The sequence below is a fragment of the Meriones unguiculatus genome, chromosome 1, assembly GCF_030254825.1.
Source record: "Meriones unguiculatus strain TT.TT164.6M chromosome 1, Bangor_MerUng_6.1, whole genome shotgun sequence".
Taxonomy (NCBI): domain Eukaryota; kingdom Metazoa; phylum Chordata; class Mammalia; order Rodentia; family Muridae; genus Meriones; species Meriones unguiculatus.
In genome coordinates, this window is record NC_083349.1 from 30,611,651 (window position 1) to 30,634,567 (window position 22,917).

Sequence of the window (22,917 nt, forward strand, 5' to 3'; positions counted from 1 at the left end):
GAGCTACTACCGTGGCATTAGCCATGAGTCATACTGTGCAGACTGCTCAGATCCTGAATAATCTTTTAGCCAATGTAGCTCATGCCTTAGATGTACAAAGAGGAATTAATGCTCAACTTAAAGGAGGCTTGATGGTGTTCAATCAGAGGATTGACCTCGTGCAGGAGCAAATTGATACCCTATGGCAAATCGCTCAACCTGGCTGTCAATGAAAGTATGCTGGACTTTGTGTCACTAGCATACAACATGAGAATTTTTCCTGTGCTAAAATAGACTTTTTGTTTATAACTCTTCTCTTTAGTTTGGACTTTTAAACATTATATTTTTCAGATTTAAATCTTTTAATCATTACAAGGTATCAAGGTTTTGAGAATCTGTTTTCATCATTTTGTTTATATAAAAAGACCTCGCTGTTCATTTAATACAAATGAATTTCAAAGTGAAAAATAAAGGATTTGTCTCCTTCATACTGGAAACTGCCTCAGGGAGATAAATGACAAATGCATGTGCATAGCTTCTCTGAGGAAAAATGTGACAAAAGACTAAGTGATGGTCCTTTAGTTTGGACAGGAAAGCCAAGCCACAAACAGTACTTGTTCTTTCAAAATACTTTAAGTTAATTTATAGAAAACCTTACAAGTTACTGAAGAATCCAACTTTCTTAGATCCTATTGGTTTGTTTTTAAAGTAGTCTGCACATAAGTGAGGCACTCATGGAGGCTCTACTTTATTTTCTTTCCAAAATCTTAAAGATAATTAAATGCTTACTTTTTCTCTGTAAAGATTTATTATTTCTATAGAATTCTTCCTGCATGTGTGCCTGCACACCAGAAGAGGGCACCAGATCTTACTATAGATGGTTGTGAGCCACCATGTGATTGTTAGGAATTTAACTCAGAACCTTTGGAAGAACAGCCAGTGTTCTTAACCTCTGAGCCATCTCTCCAGCCCTACTTATTTTTATTATAGCAAAAAAGTACAGATTTTTACCACCTTAGATTCTGAGATTACAGCAAAAACAAACAAACAAACCTTTCACTGGAAGGTGCCACTCTCTTTAAAATACACTGAATGTGTAATTTTTAGATTGGTATGCGAATAGTACATTTTTGAGTGATTCTTACCAATATTTATTGTATGTCTCCTTTGCTAGCATGAATAAAAAGGGAGTTTTGAGAGTTAAAAAGTAGAGAGAGTTAATTCTATAAAATAGGGATGTATGTGGGAGGCCACAGAGACATGGAGCCACCTGGCTTTTTGTCCTGTTTGGCTGCCTGAACATAGTACATGAAGCAAAATATACTTTCAGCTTCTCACACAGTGTGTGTTTCACTCTGTCTTCACTGATGACATCATAGCAGTATTTACGGTCACTTTGCCAAACTGAACTTGAAGTTGTAGTACGAAAGAAGAAATGTTCATCTGCTGAACGTTTGTGGTTTTGGTTGAAGAACTGGCTCTTTTGAGATTTTTTTCACAATCCTGAATAGATGAGAAACAAAGGAGCGTTCAGCATCCCTGGCCACCAGGGAACTGCAATCAGAACTATTTTGAGGTTCCATCCTACACATGTTAGCATGGCTAAGATCAATAAAACAAGTGACAGCTCATGCTGGCGAGGGCATGAAGTAGGAGAAACTCTCCTACACGGGTGGTGAAACTACAAACTCATGAAGTCTCTATGGGATCAGTGTGGTGGCTCTTCAGAAAGATGGGGACCAATCTACTTTAAGATCCAGATAAACCACGTTTATTCTACCACAGAGACACTTGCTCAAGCATATTCATTGCAGCTCTATTCATAATAGCCAGGAACTGAGGACAACCTAAATGTCCCACCACAGAAGAATGCCTCCTGAGCACATGCCACTGAACTGCTGACAACACAGAGACAGCAGGTGGGGTTCTCTCGGGGCCCTGCTTTCCCATGCCTACACCACCAGGGCCTGTTCTTCTGAGTGCTAAATCTAGTGAGGTGCAGGGCCAGCTCCCCTACTCTCCCACCCGCAAACCAGCTCTCCTATACTGCCAAGGAAAGGGGTGTGGCCATCTCTCTCATGCTCGACCATACTTTCAGGGCTGGCTCATCTGTACCCATACCACCCAAACCAACTCTATGAGCTGCCCAGGTTCAGGGTCCACTCTTCCAAGTGCCACAGCCAGTGAGGGACAGGGCCAATTCTGTGCATCCCTTGATATAACTCCAGGAAGCAGCCCAGACCAGGAACATTTACATGACCTTTTGTGGTATGGGAAACATTGACACAGACCCAGGCTGCTATTGAAGGAGTCAGACATAACCCTCAGTGGGAGCATGGGCCAGGACGTCACCACGGCCTCAGGTGGCAGCACAGAACACCAAAATCATGCTGTTCCTCACCACCTTCCATCTTTAGTTTCTCCACTCTTCATAGTGTACACATGATTCCCTTCTCTTTCTTTCCCATTTTTTCATTTATACATACTTATCACAGTGTCTTCCCCCCACCCTCACTGCTTGGCCAGTGTTGGCCTCTGGGTGTCCTTTTCACATGCACTCGTGCCTGCCTCTGGTGTCTTCAGCCCGTGTACCTGCCGCCGCATGGTGACTGACGGGACTCTGGGTTTCTTCAGCTTGCCAGCTGAGCTGTGGCAGCATGTGAGCCTTTGCCTGTGGGTTCCTTTTACACTTTTCTCAGGACCCAGCTCCTGGGATGTTGCCACCTGTATTCAGGATGAGTCTTACTTTCTCAGTGAATCCTCTGAAATGTCCTAACAAACACACCTGGTGGTTTTCCCCAATTTCCCATATGACTCTAAGTGAAGTTGATAATAAAAGCTGAACTTCACAGAAACCACATAACATTAACTTACATGTGTGGGACCTTTCTGGCCACAGGCTCTTGGATGATTGCATTTATTTATATATCTATATACCAAGACACGATGTGACCTTTATGGATACTGTTTCCATGGATTAGAGTAGAAATAGTTTGAGGGCATTAACAAAACTGAAGGGAAAAAAACGTGAGAGAAAGTGGACCAATTAATCATTGGTGGTAGAGGAACTATAATGAATTGGCACAGGTTTATATTAGGATAGGAAAAAGTTTTGAGAAATTCTGGGGAAGGACTGGGTAATATAAACATAAATTTTACACAAATTTGATAAAGTGAGTTGAGTGGAGGGCACAGAAAGTAGTTTCTCTAGTAAGGTCTAACTGGAGAGCTACATGTAGAAAAATGCAAATAGATCAAATTTATTTCCCTGCACAAAAATAAAGTCCAAGTGGATCAAAGACCTCAACATAAAACCAGACACACTAAATCTGATAGAAGAAAAAGTGGAGAAGAGCCTTGAACTCATTGGAAAAGGATACAACTTCTTGAACAGAACAACAGCCCAGACTCTAAGATCAACAATTAATAAATGTGACCTCATGAAACTGAAGAGCTTCTGTAAAGGAAAGGACACTGTCAACAGAACAAAATGAAAGCCTAGAGACTGGGAAAAGATCTTCACAGAGGGAATATCCAGAATATATAAAGAATCCAAGAAATTAAACACCAACAATCCATATAATCCAATTAAAAATGTGGTACAGAACTAAACAGAATTCTCAACAGAGGAATATTGAATGGTGGAGAAACACTTAAATGCTCAACATCCTTAGTCATCAGAGAAATGCGAATCAAAATGACTCTGAGATTCCATCTCACAAACATCAGAATGGACAGGATCAGAAACTTAAGTGACAGCTCTAGGTACTCCAACACCCAGGCTGGTTTTTCCAGGTTGCAACATGTTTAAATTCATGCATGGGGATCCAAGATGGCAGCGACCAGCATGCATCATATCTGAGAGGAAGAGGATCTGAAACTCCAAAATTGGTGAGTGGAGGGGCAACTGAAGCCAGGAAATTGGCATTGAGGCTTCCTGAATGAGAGGGGACATCACATGAGCTGAGATCATTTAGATTCAGGTCGCCCACGGACTTCTCTGGGGATGGAGAGTGGCAAACATTCGAACAGCTTGCACTTCCCCTTTTGGGGCCTCCCTCCTCCTCTGCAGAGCCAGCCTACAGTGCCAGAGAGTCTTAGCACAGAACTCACTGCCTGAGGACTGAGATATCAGAGACAGGGCTCCTAGCTCCTCAGCCACGGCTGCCAGCTGTACCAGCCTCCTGAGTCCCAGATGCCTGGTACCATTCTTTCGGGGCCTGGGTCTGTGAGCGGTTGTACAGACTCGGTAGGGCCTCCCAGCCAGTGACTATATGGCTTGCTCAATTCTTCAGTGGCAGTACAGCCACTAAAGTCGCCAAACCTGCCAAACCACCCAGGTACTGGGCCACCTAGGTCTGTGGACCACTGTTGTGGCTCCCCAGGACTTCCCAGCAGGCACCTGTACCAGCCTCCCAGTTCTGCAGCTGCAGCTGGACTCCCAAGTTCAGTGGCCGCAGCACCACTGAGCTGAAGGTGTTCCTACACCAGCATTTGCCCCAGCATGTCCAAACCTGAGAGTAGAGAGCAGGGGGAACCCCTGTGCTTTCTGATTTGACCTGCTAGAGTGAGTGTGCCTTCAAGTGCCTGCAGAGCCCAGATCCAGGGTCCTTTTAAGCTAGCAGCCAGACAGCAGATCCCTCCCACCCATGCATCCCACTGTGGGAAACAGAGGGACAGTGTTCTCAACATTGAAGACCCTGTTCTGTGGGTCTACCAGTGGAGTTCAGGCAAATAACTCCTAGAGCGCAGAGAGATCTGAATACTAGTGGCCTGCAGGCCACTGGATATTCAGGGAATCTGCACAAGTGAATTGTGCCTGCAAAGACCTCAAGCACCTGCAATCCCTTTGGTACCTGCACAGCGCCCCTGCCCCACACTTCAGGCATCTACATCATCTAACACCCTGTCCTTCAAGACACACTTCCATGCACACTCACACTCACACGCTTGCCCATATTTGTCCTTCTCCGCCTGCAAATCTTCCTCCCTAAAGTACAGCTGAAGCACCAACTCACACTCTCAAATCAATGTACCCCTCTCATCTTCCTGAAGAATTCTCCACATAACAGAGAAAGATGGTACTGAAGCAGAATCCAAGAACCAGCAGTGAACGTTACAGATAAGCAAATGGCCAGAGGTCAGCATAAGAACACATCCAACAAAAATCAGGACATCATGGCGTCACCAGCAATCCCCAAAATTAGTGGATACTCTAATTTATCAGAAACACAGGAAAATTATTTTAAAGCTATGTTTATCCAGTAATTAGAGTCACATAAAGAGGAAAAAAACAAATCTCTCAAAGAAATAGACACACAAATGGAAGCAAATAAAGAGGAAATGAACAAAGCTCTCAAAGAAACATAGGCAAATATAGTGAAACAAATAGAGGCACAAGTAGAGGCACATTTAGTGGCTTATAGAGAAAATAATGGCATAGAGAGACAGGAATCCACATTCAAACAGATGAGGAAATGGTGCAAGGCATGAAAACAGAATTATAAACAAAAAAAGAAAACAAATAGGAAACCTTGGAGCTGGAGAACTTAGAGAAAAGATCAGGAACCACAAAGGTAAACATTACCAATAGAATACAAGAGATGGAGGAGAGAATCTCTGATGCTGAAGATCCACTTGCAGAAATTGATACTTCTCTCAAACAAAAAGTAAAATTAGAAAAGTCCCAAACACAAAACATCCAAGAAATCAAGGACACCACGAAAAGGTGAAATCTAAGAACAATAGGAATTGATGAAAAAGAAGATTCCACTCTTAGAAGAAAAAGTGGGGAACGGCCTAGAACTCATTGGCACAGGAGACAATTTCCTGAACAGAACACCAACAGCACAGGCTCTAAGAGCAACAATCAATAAATGGGACCTCATGAAACTGAAAAGCTTCTGTAAAGCAAAGGAAACTGTCATCAAAACAAAACGACTGCCTACAGATTGGGAAAGAATCTTCACTAACCCTTTATCTGACAGAGGACTAATATCCAGTATATACAAAGAACTAAAGAAGCTGAAAAATAGCAAACCAAGTAATCCAATTAAAAAATGGGGAACAGAGCTAAACAGAGAATTCTCAACAGAAGAATATCGAATGGCAGAGAAACACTTAAAGAAATGCTCATCCTCATTAGCCATCAGGGAAATGCAAATCAAAACAACCCTGAGATATCACCTTACACCCATCAGAATGGCCAAGATGAAAAACTCAAGTGACAACACATGCTGGAGAGGTTGTGGAGAAAGGGGAACCCTCCTCCACTGCTGGTGGGAATGTAAACTGGTACAACCACTCTGGAAATCTATCTGGTGCTTTCTAAGACAATTAGGAATAGTGCTTCCTCAAGACCCAGCTATACCACTACTAAGTATATACCCAAAGTTTGCTCAAGTACACAAAAGGGATACTTGCTCAACCATGTTTATAGCAGCTTTATTTGTAATAGCCAGAACCTGGAAACAACCCAGATATCCATCAACGGAGAAATGGGTACAGAAGTTGTGGTATTTTTTACACAATGGAATACTACTCAGCAATCAAAAAGGAGGAAATCATGAAATTTGCAGGCAAATGGTGGGATCTAGAAAAGATCATTCTGAGTAAAATATCCCAGAAGGAAAAAGAAAAACACGGTATATACTCACTTATATAGACCTATAAGATATGATAAACATAATGAAATATATAAACCTAAAAAAGATAATCAAGAGAGCGGACATGGGGTAAGATGATCAATCCTCATTTAGAAAGACAGATGGGATGTACATTGAACGTATGACAGGAGTCTACTGAGCGCATCTGAAAGACTAACTAGCAGTGTTTTCAAAGCAAAGACTCATAACCAAACCTTTGGCAGAGTACAGGGAATCATAAGAAAGAAGGGGAGTTAGTCTGATGGGGAAAGGATAGGAGCCCCACAAGGACCAAATATATCTGGGCACAGGGTCTTTTCTGTGACTGACATTCAACCAAGGACCATGTATGGATACAACCTAGAACCTCCGCTCAGATGTAGCCTGTGGTAGCTCAGTAACCAATTGGTTTCCCAAAGTGAGGGGAACAAGGACTATTTCTAACAGGAACTCAATGACTGGCTCTTTGGCCTCCCCACCCCCAAGGGAGGAACAGTCCTGTTAGGCCACAGAGGAGGGCTTTGCAGCCAGTCCTGAAGATACCTGATAAAACAGGATCAGATGAATGGGGAGGAGGTCCCCCCCTATCAGTGGACTTGGAAAGGGGCACTGTGGAGATGAGGGAGGGAGGGAGGGACTGGAAGGGAATGAGAGATCGGGACACGGCTGGGATACAGAGTTAATAAAATGTAACTGATAAGAAAAAAATAAAATTAAATAAAAAAAAAGAAAAAAAAAAAAAAAGAAAAAGAAGATTCCAGGCTCTAAGGTCCAGAAAATATCTTCAAGAAAATCATAGAAGAAAATTTTCCCAACTTAAAGAAAGAGATATCCATAAACATGCAAGATACCTACAGAACACCAAATAGATTAGATCAGAAAAGAAACTCCTCACATCACATCATAGCCCAAATACTAAATCTACAGAACTCATAACCAAACTTTGGGCAGAGTGCAGGGAATCATATGAAAGAAGGTGGAGTTAGTAAGACCTGGAGAGGACAGGAGCACCACAAGGACCAAATATATCTGGGCATAGGGGTCTTTTCTGAGACTGATTCTCCAACCAAGGACCATGCATGGATATAACCTAGCTCATGGCAGCTCAGTATCCAACTGGGTACCCTAGTAAGGGGAATAGGGACTGGCTCTGAATGAACTCAGTAGCTGGTTCTTTGACTTCCCTACCCCCAATGGGAGGAGCAGCCTTACTAGGCCACAGAGGATGACATCACATCCAGTCCTGAAGAAACCTGATAAGCTAGGGTCAGATGGAAGGGGAGGAGGACCTCCCCTATCAGTGGACTTAGAGAGGGACATGGAGGAGATGAGAGAGGGAGGGTGGGATAGGGAAGGGATGAGGGAGAGGGCTACAGCTGGAATACAAAATAAGTAAACTGTAATTAATATAAAAAAGAAAAAATTAATTAAAAAAGAAAAGATATTAAAAGCAGCAAGGGAAAAAGGCCAAGTAACATATAAAAGTAGACTTATCAGAATCACACCAAACTTCTCATCGAAAACAATGAAAGCCAGAAGAGCCTGAGCAGAAGCCATGCAGACTTTAAGGGACCACAGATGCCAACCCAGACTACTATACTCAGAAAAGCTTTCAATCAACATAGATGGAGAAAACAAAATATTCCATGACAAAATTAATTTTAATCAATATCTACACAGCAACCTAGCCTTACAGAAGATACTAGAAGAAAAACTCCAATCCAACAAAAACAATTACACCCAAGAAAACATAGGATGCAGATAATTTTCCAACAAAAATTAAAGAAAGCAAGCAATGAATCACAGTAAGAGCAACAACCGCACAATAAAAGGAACTAACATGCATTGGTCACTATTATCTATCAACATCAATGGACTCAATATCCAATAAAAAGACACAGACTAACAGAATGTTTGTGGAAACAGGACCCAACATTCTGCTGCATCCAAGAAACACACCTCTGCAACAAAAGTAAACACTACCTTAGAGTAAAGGGCTGGAAAAATGTTTTTCAATCAAATGGACCCAGAAAACAAGCTGGGGTAGCTATCCTAATATCTAATAAAACAGACTTTCAACCAAAATTAATCAAAAAAGATGAGGAGGGGCACTTCATTCTCATCAAAGGAAAATTCCACCAGGAGGACATCACAATTTTGAACATCTATACACCAAATACAGGACTACTTACATTTGTTTTTTTTTTATAGTCATAACTTTTTTATTCAAGATTTTTCATTATTATTATTATTATTTATTAACTTTGTATCCTGGCTGTAGCCCCTACCTTCATCTACTCTTGGTCCCACCCTTCCTTCCTCTTCCCAGTCCCATTCTCCCTCCCTCATCTTCTCCCATGCCTCTCCCCTAGTCCACTGATAGAGGAAGTCCTCCTCTCCTACTACCTGACCATAGCCTCTCAAGCCTCATCAAGAACTGTCTGGACCCTTTCTGTGGCCTACTGAGGCCACCTTGTCAGCAGGAGGAAATTTAACAATTGTCTTCTGTTTAAATTTTTAACAAGTATGTATTATACTTCCTTCAATCCTACTCACATTCTTTCGTCTCTTACCTATCTTTTTTTCTTGTAAGATCCTTTTCATTCTCTAGCAATTTATGTCTTACTTTCTTGCCATATATACCTAAAACTGGGGGGAAAAGATATGACATTCGAATTTCTTTCTTTCTTTCTTTTTTTTTTTGAATTCTTTTTTTTTTTTAATTTTTCATCAATTACACTTTATTCATTCTTCATCTCAGGCATGCAAGGGTGGTTCAATATACGGAAATCTATCAACAAAATCCACCATATAAACACACCAAAGGAGAAAAAAACCACATGATCATCCTTAGATGCCGAAAAAGCATTTGACAAAATACAACACCCATTCATGTTTAAAGTCTTGGAGAGATCAGGGATACAAGGCACATACCTAAATATATTAAAGGCAACATACAACAAGCTTATAGCCAACATCAAACCAAATGGAGAGAAAATTAAATAGATCCCACTGAAATCAGGGACAAGACAAGGCTGCCCACTCTCTCCATATCTTTTCAACATAGTACTTGAAGTCCTAGCTAGAGCAATAAGATGACTAATGGAGATCAAGGGAATACAAATCAGAAAGGCAAAAGTCAAAATATCACTATTTGCAAATGATATGATAGTATACATGAGCAACCCCAAAAATTCAAGAGAACTCCTTCAGCTGATAATACCTTCAACAAAGTAGCTGGATACATAACAAACAAACAAACAAACAAAAAACCAGAAGGCCTCCTGTATACCAAAGACAAAAGGGCTGAGAAAGATATTAGGGAAACAACACCCTTCACAATAGCCACTAATAACATAAAGTACCTTGGCGTGACTCTAACCAAGCAAGCAAAATACCTGTTTGAAAAAAAGTTCAAGTTTCTGAAGAAAGAAATTGAAGAAGATATCAGAATATGGAAAGATCTCCTGTGCTCATGGATCGGTAGGATTAACATAGTGAAAATGGCCATTCTGACAAAAGCAATCTACAGATTCAATGCAATTCCCATCAAAATACCACACAATTCTTTACAGAATGTGAAAGAACAATTCTCAACTTCATATGGAATAACAAAAAAACCCAGAATTTCCAAAACTATCCTGTACAACAACGGATCCTCTGGAGGTTTCTCCATCCCTTATTTTCAGCTGTACTACAGAGCAATAGTAATAAAAACTATATGGTACTGGCATAGAAACAGAATGGTGGATCAATGAAACCAAATAGAAGACCCAGAAATAAATCCACACACCTATGGATACTTGATTTTTGACAAAGAAGCCAAAACCATTCAATGGGAAAAAAAAGACAGCATCTTCAACAAATAGTGCTGGTTCAACTGGATGTCTACATGCAGAAACATGAAAACAGGTCCATATTTATCACCCTGCACAAAACTAAAGTCCAGGTGGATCAAAGACCTCAACATAAAACCAGACACACTAAATTGGTTAGAAGAAAAAGCAGGGAAGAGCCTAGAACTCATTGGCACAGGAGTCAACTTCCTGAACAGAGCACCAACAGCACAGGCTCTAAGATCAAAAATCAATAAATGGGACCTCATGAAACTGAAAAGCTTCTGTAAAGCAAAAGACACTGTCAGCAGAACAAAAAGACAGCCTACAGACTGGGAAAAGATCTTCTATATCTGACAGAGGGCTAATATCTAGAATATATAAAGAACTCAAGAAGTTAAACAGCAACAAATCAAGTAATCCAATTAAAAAATGGGGTTCGGAACTAAACAGAGAATTCTCAACAAAGGATTATCGAATGGCAGAGAAACTCTTAAAGAAATGCTCAATGTCTTTAGCCATCAGGGAGATGCAAATCAAAACGACCTTGAGATTTCACCTTACCTCCATCAGAATGGCTAAGATAAAAAACTCAAGTGAAAACACATTCCTGAATAAACTGCATTGAAAAAAAAATAACTACAGCAACCGCTACTGTAAAAAAAAAAAAAAAAAAAAAAAAAGAAAACACATGCTGGCTAACTCCCCTTCTTATGATTCTCTACTCTGCCAAAGGTTTGGTCATGAGTCTTTGCTTTGAAAACACTGCTGTTAGAGTCTTTCAGATGCGCTCAGTAGACTCCTGTCATACCTGATAAAACAGGATCAGATGAATGGGGAGGAGGTCCCCCCTATCAGTGGACTTGGAAAAGGGCACGGTGGAGATGAGGGAGGGAGGGAGGGAGGGAGGGAGGGACTGGGAGGGAATGAGGGATCGGGACATGGCTGGGATACAGAGTTAATAAAATGTAACTGATAAAAAAAAATAAAAAATGAATAAAAAAAGAAAATAAAATAAAAAATAAAAAAAGCAGAAGAAAATAGCTGACATATGTGTGGAAATTTGAGCTATACTCACCATTGATCAGAGAAGACTTGTAATAATGTTCAAGTGTTGAGTGTTCAGGGGTGGATGGGTCATCTGTATTAACCCTCGTCCTCTCAGAAAACTTCGAGGACAAGTGGGCAAAAGAATGTAAGAGCGGGGGGGGGGGTGACCTATAGAATACTGACTTCTAGGTGTGGCAGGGACGTTGCAGACACAGACTCACAGAGGCAAGATCAAGCCAATCAAGATTCCTGCAAGGATGAGGGAGGCCCCCAGGAAACTACCCCTGTCTGAGGAGCTATTGACAATCGACGGCCGATGATGCCAGGAAACTCACTCTCCTTTGGAGACATGGCTGCTGGTAGGTGCTCATGTCCCAGTAGGTGGCCACACAGTTATGTACATCTTGGCAGGAATAACTGGACTCAGAAAGTTTATGAAAAGCAAATAATAAAAGAGACGTGAAACTGAGTTACAGATTAGGGTCCTGGAAGAGTTGGGAAAAGGCGGAAGTAGGTGAATTTGATCAATATACGTTGTATTCATGTGTGAGACTTCCAAGGAATAAAAGTTTTTTTTTTTTTAAGGGAAAAAGAAACTAGAGTAAATTTTTTCCACTTCTCAATAATCTAGACTATTCATTTCTACATCCTGTCGGTTTACACATTCCTCATTATACCATGTTTCATGCTTTTGTTTAATGTCGGTGAGGATGGATTCCATAGCCGTGCCAAACTCGATGATACTAGAAACATCTCTTTCATACTCACAAATGAAGCCAGCAGTGTGCATGGCTACCAGTGACCCTTTAGAATCGAATACAGGAGATCCAGAAGAGCCACAATAAAAAGTGTTGTCACGGGCAAGCACACCAGTTTCGTGAACTGCTTCTTGGAAGCTTCTTTGGGTGTACATATGGATATATTGCATAGTGGCACTGCCTTCCACTGCTTCTCTTTCCTGAGCGTGCTCGTCTCGAGAAACTACAGCACAGCCATCACTATGCTTCTGTTTCCTATCAGGATGACCAATAATATAAATCAACCCACTGGACGGTACAGGAGCTGTTCCATTATACAACCCAGCAGGTATTTGTTGTTCGTTTTCCTTCAGTTTCAGGACAGCGTAGTCAAGAGTTTCATCAGATATCCCAAACCAGGGTTCAACAGAAAAGAAGCAGTTGTCTTCATTTGCCAGGGACTCTTCATAATCAAATGTGACTTTCGCACATTGATTAATTGTATCTGCCCACTTACTTTGCTCTACGCCTTTCCCCACGATGTCATTTATTACATGCCGGCAAGTGAAGATGTACAATCCTGTAAAAACGAAGCAGGTGGCACAGCCTTCGTTTCCATCGTTGTTCCAAACTAGGAGCCCAACTGAGTCACTGAACCGTGAAAGAAGTTTGAGCACTTTAGCTGGGGTGGAGTTTTTTGTCAGTTTCCTGAAGTTTGCTTTCTGCATTTCAAATGAGGAAGTCTTCTTAGTTGTGTTTTCACTCTCTTCCCTGATGTATGCTCTGAGTTTCTCACATTCTCTTTTCAACACGGGGTACTCATCCACAATGTATTCTTTTAACGTGCAGTAAGATGGCTTCTCTAAATCAGTGGAGTCTGCTGCTTGAGGATACTTTTGTCTCTCAACCTCAGTCTGAAGGAGCTTGCCCTCTAACTCATCAACTGGCTGGGTGTCTTCTCTGATGGTGTCCAGGTCTTTAATGGGCTTCGGATGGTCACTCTGTACAAAGGAGTGTTGGTGATGTTCTCTACACTTGAGGATCCTTTCATCCCTCTCCCCGTCAGATTCGATGCGGTCAGTACGTACCTGGTTCTGCCAACCACTCACTTGCTTATCTTTACTCTCTTCACTTTCAGTTTCAGAAAATGTAATACCCACTTCTGGAAAATAGAGGGACACGCCAAGGTTTATGCACCCACCCTTTTGACTTTCTGTCTCTTCGTTGACAGCATTGACACTGATGCGTGCTTCATATGACCTATCTGTGTTCCTCTCTGTGGCCTGGTGTTTCATATTTTTATTTTCCTTGTCATTTCCGTCTAAGGTGATGGTAATTCTCTGATTTGGAGAAGTGGTCTGATGTTGCCGACATTTCTTAGGTGAGTATTCCTGTTGGTCCTGTGTGTTTGTTATATCATTTGCTCTTTTTCTAGGTTCCACCTTAATTTGATAGGTATTGTAATCACTCTGCTCTTCTTTGCGGACCTAAAAAAAAAAAGTGGTATATAGTCCAATGTTTCCATTTTTAGTGTGCAATTCACAAAATTTCTGTGGGAAACTCAGTGCCAACCTCAAAAGACCATTGAATATAATGAGTCCAAGTTTACCTTGAGATCCAAAATACAAGTTCAGCTTCCTTTCTATCAAATCAGTCAGGTAATCTCATATTGCCTATGATACATTTCCCGACAAAAAAAGAGGGAAGACACAGTGCTATACAGATATTTTAAAATCTATAACCTTCCTGATGGGGTATTTAGGTATTGTTTATTATTTAAAGCAATACAATTTTCATCTTTTCCAAGCACAGTGGTATATTGCAATGGAAATTGTATTCATATGTTGGTCTGTTGTTGTTTTTCTGCTGTAGGGTTTTATTATGTAACCAAGGCTTTCCTGGAACTCTCCAATTAGTCCCTGGTGGCCTCAAACTTATAATTTTCTTGCTTGTGCCTTCTAGTGCCTGCATTTTAAGGGCATCTCACTATGCCAGGATTAAATTCTCTTAATTTTAAAATGCTAAATTCAGAAAGAGCACAGTACAATGATTTAGTACCAAGTATTCAATGATAATAAAAAGTATTAATGAATTATTTGCTTATAAAAATAGTTATTTTTTGGTAGTAGATACCTTTAGTCATCTAATATGAAAGAATCTACCATATCCTCTATTACATCAATACTCAGTTCTTATAACTAGGTGGGAAAGAAAATAGCCTCCCTGACATTTTGGTAAACATATTGAGGAACTGAACATTATCCTTATAAGTTCCTTCCCTAATATCACATAATAACTACTGAGGAAACCGAATATGTGAATGCTAATACTAATCATCTCCCTCTGATCTACCCATTCTCTTTTTGTAAACTTTGTGTACATAACTCCCGTTTTTATAGGACTCACTCAAGAACTGTGTGCTGATTCATTTTTCCTATGTCATGTTATCATGAAAATCGTGGCAACAGTCATGGCTTCATATTCTTCATATTCCAGTGATGCTACACACTGGTAATAAGGACAGCAATGAAGAGCAGGATAAAGATGAATTCTGCTATTATTTGAAATAACACCAATAGTCTCCAATGTAGAGATTAAGAAGAATGTAAGATAATAGAAATTTACTCTAGTCATGCCCAGAAATTTCTGCAGTATAAATGCTGTCACCAACAGCACCTTTGTCACACTGTTTGAAGTGCTGCAAGTGATTTTCACCTATTGAAAGACATTTGGGGCAATTTAGATATTTTTTCCCTGCATGTGGTGTGTGTGTGTGTGTGTGTGTGTGTGTGTGTGTGTGTTGTGGTTATTGTTGTTGTTTCTTGGAACATTATAGAGTCCTGACATAATTATGTAATTATTTACATTGGAATGTAATTATTTTCTCCAGATTTCAGAGTGCTGGGATTACAGGTCTTGCTTGACCTGACACTTTTAGGGGAAAGGGAAGTAGTGTATGCAGTTGTTAGATTATTGCTCTGTAATAGAGTAAGACAGAGGCATATCTAGGCTTGACATTGGTTTTCTAGCTTTTTGAGTCATCTATATTTTTGGAACTTGGATAAAAAGAAACAAGTCAGGGGCTTTGAAGTGGCATTCTCAAATGCTTGTCAGTACTCAGCCTTCCTGATATATTCAAGGAGCTTTGCAGGTTCAAAAAAGGCTCACTTTTATAACTGAGCCTGGAGGGTAGAAAGAGCTCTGATTTCACGTCAGGAAACTTACCCAAGTCTTCAGTTCTTCCCTTACCCCCAGCAACTTCTTTCTCTCCTTCCTCTCAATAAACAGATGGAAAACATAGTCTTCCTCAACTGCCTGACAAGGTCGCAGTAAAAATCAATACACAGGCAGTCATTTTATAAACTTAAGTACTATAATATGGGTTGTTGTGATTCAACTGATCATCCATACCCAGACTATTTCCATGCTATGAAATAGGATCAGATGAATGGGGAGGAGGTCCCCCCCATCAGTGGACTTGGAAAGGGGCATGGTGGAGATGAGGGAGGGAGGGAGGGGCTGGGAGGGAATGAGGGATCGGGACACGGCTGGGATACAGAGTTAATAAAATGTAACTGATAAGAAAAAATAAAATAAAAAGAAGAAATATGTTGATTTCATTTTCCCAAAGTTTATCTTACTAGGTTGCATTTGATTTTTATCACCATTATTATTTTAGACAAAATTATAAATTTTACCTAAATAAAAACTTCTTTAATATGTCTTAAACTTGAATTACAAATCCCTTCTCCAGTCCCATGCACTAAAAGAGGAAGAATGAGGTAAATGGAGATAATTTCACAATACACAAAGAAGCAGATTCCTGGCAGGAAGAACTATGCAAGCTAGGACCAAGGATGGCCAAGTCTGCTATGTGTCTATCTCAGAACAGGGTATAGAGACCTACCTGAGAAGAATGGTAGTTCCTTATATCGCCCTGTGAACTGCCAGCTTCAGAGTTCATGGTAGCTTGAAGAAGAAACGGAATGGTTCACCTGAAACACCGATTTCAAAGTGATTTAATTTGGCAGAATCTGTACAGCTGTCATATACTGTGCAGTGGAAATGTCTGGTTGCCAGACTCCACTAAGTCTAATTAGAAAATAAGATCTTTTAAAATTTTTTTTAAAGTTTAATTATTATTATTTATTTACTTTGTATCCTGGCTGTGGGCTCCTCCCTTGTCTCCTCCCAATCAGACCTTCCCTCCCTCTTCTCCCAAGCCCCTCCCCTAATCCACTGATAAGGGTGGTCCTCCTCCCCTTCTATCTGACCCTAGCCTATCAGGTCTCATCAGGACTGGCTGCATTGTCTTCCTCTGTGGCCTGGCAAGGCAGCACCCTATGGGGGAGGTGATCAGTGACAGACACTGAATTCATGCCAGAGACAGCCCCTGATCCCCTTACTAGGAAACCCATTTGGAGACTGAGTCTATGGGCTAATTTTGAGCAGGGATTTTAGGACCTCTCCATTGTATGGTCCTTGGTTGGGATATCAGTCTCTGCAGGGCCCCGAGGGTCCAGTTTTTGGCTCTGTTGGTCTCCTTGTGGAGCTCCTGTTCCCTCCAGGTCTTTTTATCTCTCCTTTCTTTTATAAAATTTCATGCCCTCTGCCCAAAGCTTGGCTATGAGTCTCAGCCTCTGCTTTGATACCTCGATCAGTAGAGTCTTTCAGAGGCCCTCTGTGATAGTCTCCTGTCCTGTTCCCTGTCTTCTCCTGCTTCCAATGTCTATCGTATTTGTCCTTCTGAATGAGGATTGAGCATCTTCCCTGGGGTCTTCCTTGTTGTTTAGCTTTTTTAGGAGTATAGATTTTAATATATTTATCCTATATTATATGTCTAATAACCACTTATAAGTGAGTGTATACCATGTGTGTCTTGAGATCTTAATGAATTTGTTAGAATACGTTCTGAGGTCTCCCCTTCCCATTTACAAAGAGTAGCTTTTGCAGTAGCCTTGCAGGGACAGACCACCACGCAGTTTTTAAAAGGTCAGAAAAACTACATCCAAAAAGAAAGGCATAAAATAGGATTTTCATGTGGCCAACTAGGACATTTTAGTAGGAACTGTTTCAAGAAAGAAGAGAAAAGAATTCCCACTGTGGGACAGCTCCCAGCCTCTGGCAGAATGCCACAGACAAACACAGCTTTCATTAATATGCAAAAACCAATATAGCCTCGATGTCAAAGGACTTTCACTGGAGAAGAGAATGCTGTGCCAGATATGATGGAATGTTGCTCCCTCCTAGAATGGCTCCGGGAGAAATGCTTAGCCTTGCTAATGAGAGTAATATGATCCCCCTCAGCCTAGAGGGGTCCAACAACTCCTCCAGGACACTCCAGGCAGTGCAGGATTGACCCTCAGCTCCACCACTTCAGCAGTATTAATCCCAGATTCTCCCACAATTTGTATACCCACTGGGGTGTTTGGCCTTCTGCCTCCAGGTATATGGGACTTATTCTAGGAAGAAGTTCAATCTCCCCACAAGGAATTTAGGTCATTCAGGGCTAATTGGTTCAGATTTTGCCGGAGAGATTAAGGTTATGCTTTACCTTCCTCCCCCTCCCCCCAAACCACAGAAATACATCTGGGACAGAGAGTTGCACAGTTGCTTTTGCTCACTTATGTTTCATTAGGAAGAGCAGCCTCCCCAAGAGAAAGAGGAAGCCGGGGGTTTGCATCTAGTGAGAGGGCATTCTGGGTGCCCCATAAAAATCTTACAGGTATAGAGTAATGAAGATCTTATAGGTACAGGAGCTGAGGTTTCCTGTGTTGCTGGAAAAGACAGACGCTCCTCTTGGAAAACTCAGAATACCCCATCAACTTTAACAGGCCCAGGACAAACAGCCAATGTTGCAAAAAGCACTGTTGTGTTAACATGGGCAGACGAAAAACCCTGGGGTTTCTTTTGTCCCTGTGTGATTCCATCTTTACCTTTCATATTAAAAGGAAGAGACATTTTGGAATAGATGGGACTTCTTTTAATAGGAACAAATAATTAAGTTGCTGCTCAAATGACACAAATGAAATTTGATCCCAATAAGGGACTGGGGAAAAATAGTCAGGGTATTGCAGAACCTATAGAACTTAAACAGGATCAAAATAGACAGAAATAAGGTTTTGATAAAAATGTTTTCCTAGAGGGCCTGGAGAGATGGCTCAGTGGTTAAGAGTACTGTCTGTTCTTCCTAAAAGACCTAGGTTCAATTCCCAGCACCCACATAGCAGCTCACAACTGTCTGTAACACCAATTGCAAGGGATCACACAGATGCACATAAAATAAAACAAAATAATTTAAAAAGATCCTTTACTCATTTAAAAAACACCTTAAAAACCCTTTTCCTAGAGGGTACTATTGAAACAGCTGCTGACTCCATTACTTAGTAATCTGAGATTCCTGTGTGGGTGCAATAATGGGCCCTGACTGCAGAAAGGATACAAGCAGCCACAGATCTGGTTAATGAACAATTGCAACGGGACATACAGAAGAGTCCCTGGAATGCTTCTATATTTGTTATTTAAAAGAAATCAGGAAAGTGGAGGCTTGAGAAAAAGTAAACAAGACTTGAGAAAAATTAGTGAGATTATGGAAACTATCCAACCTGGCTTGCCTTCTCTTTCTGCTGCTCCTAGGGATGATAAAGTCATAGTTATAGATTTATAGGATTGTTTCTTTTAAGTCCTTTAAGTCCTCAAGACCATAAGAGAGTTGGCTTTAGTCTTCCCTTTACAAATATAAGACAGCCATATCATAGATATCATGAGAAAGTCCTCCCTCAAGGTATGAAAAATAATCCTACCTTTTGTCAAAAATGTGTAGATATAGCTTTACAAAAAATTAAAAAGAAACACTCACAGGTTTATTTAGTTCACTATCTGGATGATGTCCTTTATCTTCCACAAGGGCAGAGCCTAACTACAAGAAATGCTATAACTGATCTCTCAGTTGTGTGCCTATGGGCTTAAGGTGGCTCCAGAAGAGGTTCAGGGAAAACCTCTATTTCATTATTTGGGCTGTGTTTTAAGAACACAAAAAGTGACCCACCTAATGTGAGTTGGTGTGATTACCCAGAAAGGCCTCTGGCAATAAATTTACTTTTTCTTTCATATACTAGATGACAGAGACATCATGGTATTTTAAGTCTAAGTCACTTTCTATCTCCAGAAGTGAAAGACCTTATCTTCTGTAGTCACAATGTCAAGTTATTTACTCAAATAAAAATAAAGAGAGATACAGAAATCATCTTTAGTTAATTCTTCTTAAGGATTTCTTTATTAACTTTGTGTGCATGTGTGTGTCTGGATATGTATTGTACCCTGTAAATGCAAGGTCCATGGAAATCAAGAAAGGGGTGCTCAGTCCCCTGGAACTTGAGGTACAGGTGGTTGTGAGCCACTCTGTGGGTGCTGTGAACTGAATTTACCTCCTCTGTAAGAGCAGCAAATGGATGCTCTTAACTGCAGAATAAATCCTATTTTTAAAGGGGGTTCTTGCCAAGTAGCCTCATCTGACTTTAGCCTTGCGATCACCGTGTCTCATCTTCAGTGCTGGGATCATAAGTACAAACCACCAACATGACATAATTGTGCACTTTAAGTCTTTTATCATAAAATCATTAGTCTGCTGCAAAGAACGGAGAACTTATCTTCAGAATTGTCACCCCTGGGCTGCTTCTTCACACTGTTGTTTAACTGATGCACTCAGTCAAGCGGGAACCATCTGAAGACTCTATCTGTGATCTTAACACACACACACACACACACACACACACACACACACACACACCTCGTTGCGGAACCTGAGCCCCAGATTTCTACCAGTGACTACTGCTGATGAGCTACAGTGGAAATCTACTAGTTTCCTGTTTGTGAAAAGCAGCGGCGACTGTAAATGAGGCAAGGATGTCCTATGAAAACATGTATAGCAGAGAGAGTGCTGATGAGTCTAGGCTCAGCTGCACGACCCTGGGCACACTGGCTTTTTTCTGCCTCTTCCTCACCCCAAGAGGGGTGGTATAGACTCAGCATCAGATGAAAAATATGTCAGGCAGTCTGGGCACGGTGGCACACACATCTAATCCCAGTACTCAGTAGACAGAGACAGGTGAATCTCTGTGAGTTTGAGTCCTGCTCTACAAAGTGAGTTCCTGGACAGCCAGGGGTACACAGAGAAACCCTGTTTTGAAAAAATAAAATCAAAATAAGTAAACAAACAATACTCTGGCAAAGGCTTCAGATAATGGCAGTGTGTAACAGGTTGCTTAGAACATTACTGCTAGTGCTGTATCTAGGCTGAACCAGGGACACTCTCAGACCAGCGGATAGAGTCTGGGAAAATGAAAGTTGGAAAGTAAGCGAGGAACTGGTCTGTTTTTATTTCTGAGGGTGTGAAATTACTCCTCAATCAGTCAGTCAAATTGGGAACCAGTGTTACCTGCTGATGACTCATTCTATGGACTCACTTAGAAAACAATGAACAGAGGTGATAGGGAAAGACAGTGCAGGAATTCCTTCATCTTGTATTCTTGCTGAGGCCATTTTAGGTTTAACTCAAATTTGATCTCCCTGAGAGAGAATCCTATGGAATATTACCCAACTTTCCTAGGACTCAAGGCCAAGATGGCTCAGCTAACTTAACTCCTGTTAAACTGCCTGCTTGTGAAAAACTCCCCTCCAGCTGCTGAGCAAAATATCAGGATGTGATTTTTGTCTTTAAAATCCTCTTCATCTAAATGCTCAGGGCTACTAAACTTGAGTCCCAAATACTTGAATGTAGTCTCAGCCACTTGGAGTAAAGACTTTCAGTTGGCTATAAATTGTGTCTGAGTGGTCGTCTTTGCTGGGCTCCCGAACACAAATAGCAACGTGAATTTTCCAGTTCTCTTGCAAGTTTTTGAGCAAGAGTTAAGAGGTCAAGAAAACACTCCACGCCAGGCATAGGGGGCACACGGCTTTAATCTCAGCAGAGGCAGGACAGATCTCTGTGAGTTCGAGGCCAGCGTGGTCTACCAAGTGAGTTCACGACAGCCAGGGCTCTGTCATACAGAGAAACCCTGTCTCCAAAAAACAGGAAACAAAACAACAACAACAATACTCCATATCCATTTCTCTATCCCCACCCCTACCTTTTCCAGTATCCAAAGGGAACCATGTTATAGCAAAATATTTAATGCTTGCAGCTATCCTGAACCAATCCATGCTGTTATAGGAGGAGTTAGGATTCTACTGACCTTAATAAAGGACTTGCTGTCTCTTCTTCAGGAAAGTTATGAAGTAACAGAGCTTTTAAGCGTCCTCTCTGTTCCTTCTCAGCCCCCGCTCAGGCCCCCTCTTCACCCACCTCCACAGCCAGTTCCCCTTTAATTTCTCATTGTCCCTCCCCAACCCTTTCCTGCCTTCCTCACCCCTACTCATTTACAATTTTCTATACCCCACCCTCATTACTTGTATTCACACTTCCTCCCCTTCCCCCCCCCACCATTTCCTGATAAACGTTAAAGATGTTTAAAGCTTCCTTGGCTTCCTGACTTCCCTCCCTCTCTGTTTCGATTTCTTAAAAGCAGACTTTGCAGAAGTAAGACAAACAATTAATCAATGACTGCCTTGTCCTAACCCACTCCGTTGTTCCCTCCAGGACCCAGTGGGACAAGGAGCAGCCACTGAAAACAAGCTTGTGCTTTCCTGGTCCCTCCCAATGAATTACACTTCTGGCTCAGTGCTTAGAGCACCCAATCTCATCCTTTCCAACCTAGGGGCAAGAGTGCTGTCACACCCTTGTCTACCCTGCAAAGTACTTGTGCAGTGTGTACATGTGTGCATCTACCTGCTTTATGTCCCGCCTTCAGCCAGCACCTCTTAGTCTCAAATCCAGCCCCTGACTCAGGTCAGCTCTTCTAGAAGGAAGAATCAATCAATAATATTCCAGAGACATAGTCTGGCCAGTGAGAAAGCACCCAAGGAAGCTCTGAGTAGGCAACAAAGCCTGGGAAAGGGGATAAGAACCCCGGCGAAAGGAAACTTAGACCCTTAGAAAATTACTGTTTCTGGTGAGAGAACAAAGAATTTGAAGTTAGGTTTTTGGGTTATTGGATTAAAGTTTAAAGCACAAGCCTGAACAAAGGCCAGACAGGGAGAGACAAGTGCAGCTACCTGCGGGGAGAAATCAGCCTTACTGCATTCTTTTCCTGCCCACTAGAGATACAGTTGCTAAGAAATTGGCTCAGATCGCCTCTCTCCCCTAGGACAGCCAAACAAGAGGGGCCAGACTGTTAATGGTTTGGGGGCCTTCCTACAGCCAATCAGTTTAAAATGCAACATCCACTTTTCTGTTTTGTCATGTCTAATTTGTGAGACCCCCAAAGACCACCAGTAATTGACTCTGCTGCAAATACTTGAGGGTTTGTTTAATACAAGCTTGAGCCCAGGTCACAAAACTTCCTGTGAAAACCGAAGAGGAATGAGGTGGGATGGTCTAGGGGAATAAAGTTTTTAAAGGGAAAAACGGCAAGCAGGGGGTTACATGCATTGGTGTTACATGATTGGGTAAGGGAAATTGACTTTTGAAATGATTGGTTTACTTTAGGTGCCAAGACCATAAATGGTTCTGGCCTGGCCATACAGTTTCCTAGCAACTGTATCTCTAGTGTGCAGGAAAAGAGTGGGGTAAGG

The 22,917-nt window shown here is 41.4% G+C and overlaps 1 protein-coding gene across 1 annotated transcript; it reads right to left on the reverse strand.

The window, feature by feature from the left end:
* Positions 1–11,483: 11,483 nt before the first annotated feature.
* Positions 11,484–21,646, reverse strand: LOC132646061 (serine protease FAM111A-like). The gene is made up of 3 exons (XM_060364075.1): positions 21,480–21,646; positions 16,154–16,241; positions 11,484–13,733 (listed from the first exon to the last, which is right to left on the reverse strand). The coding sequence occupies exons 2-3, from the start codon at positions 16,208–16,210 to the stop codon at positions 12,129–12,131; spliced, it is 1,662 nt and encodes a 553-aa protein (XP_060220058.1). The 5' UTR covers positions 16,211–16,241; positions 21,480–21,646; the 3' UTR covers positions 11,484–12,128.
* Positions 21,647–22,917: the final 1,271 nt, after the last annotated feature.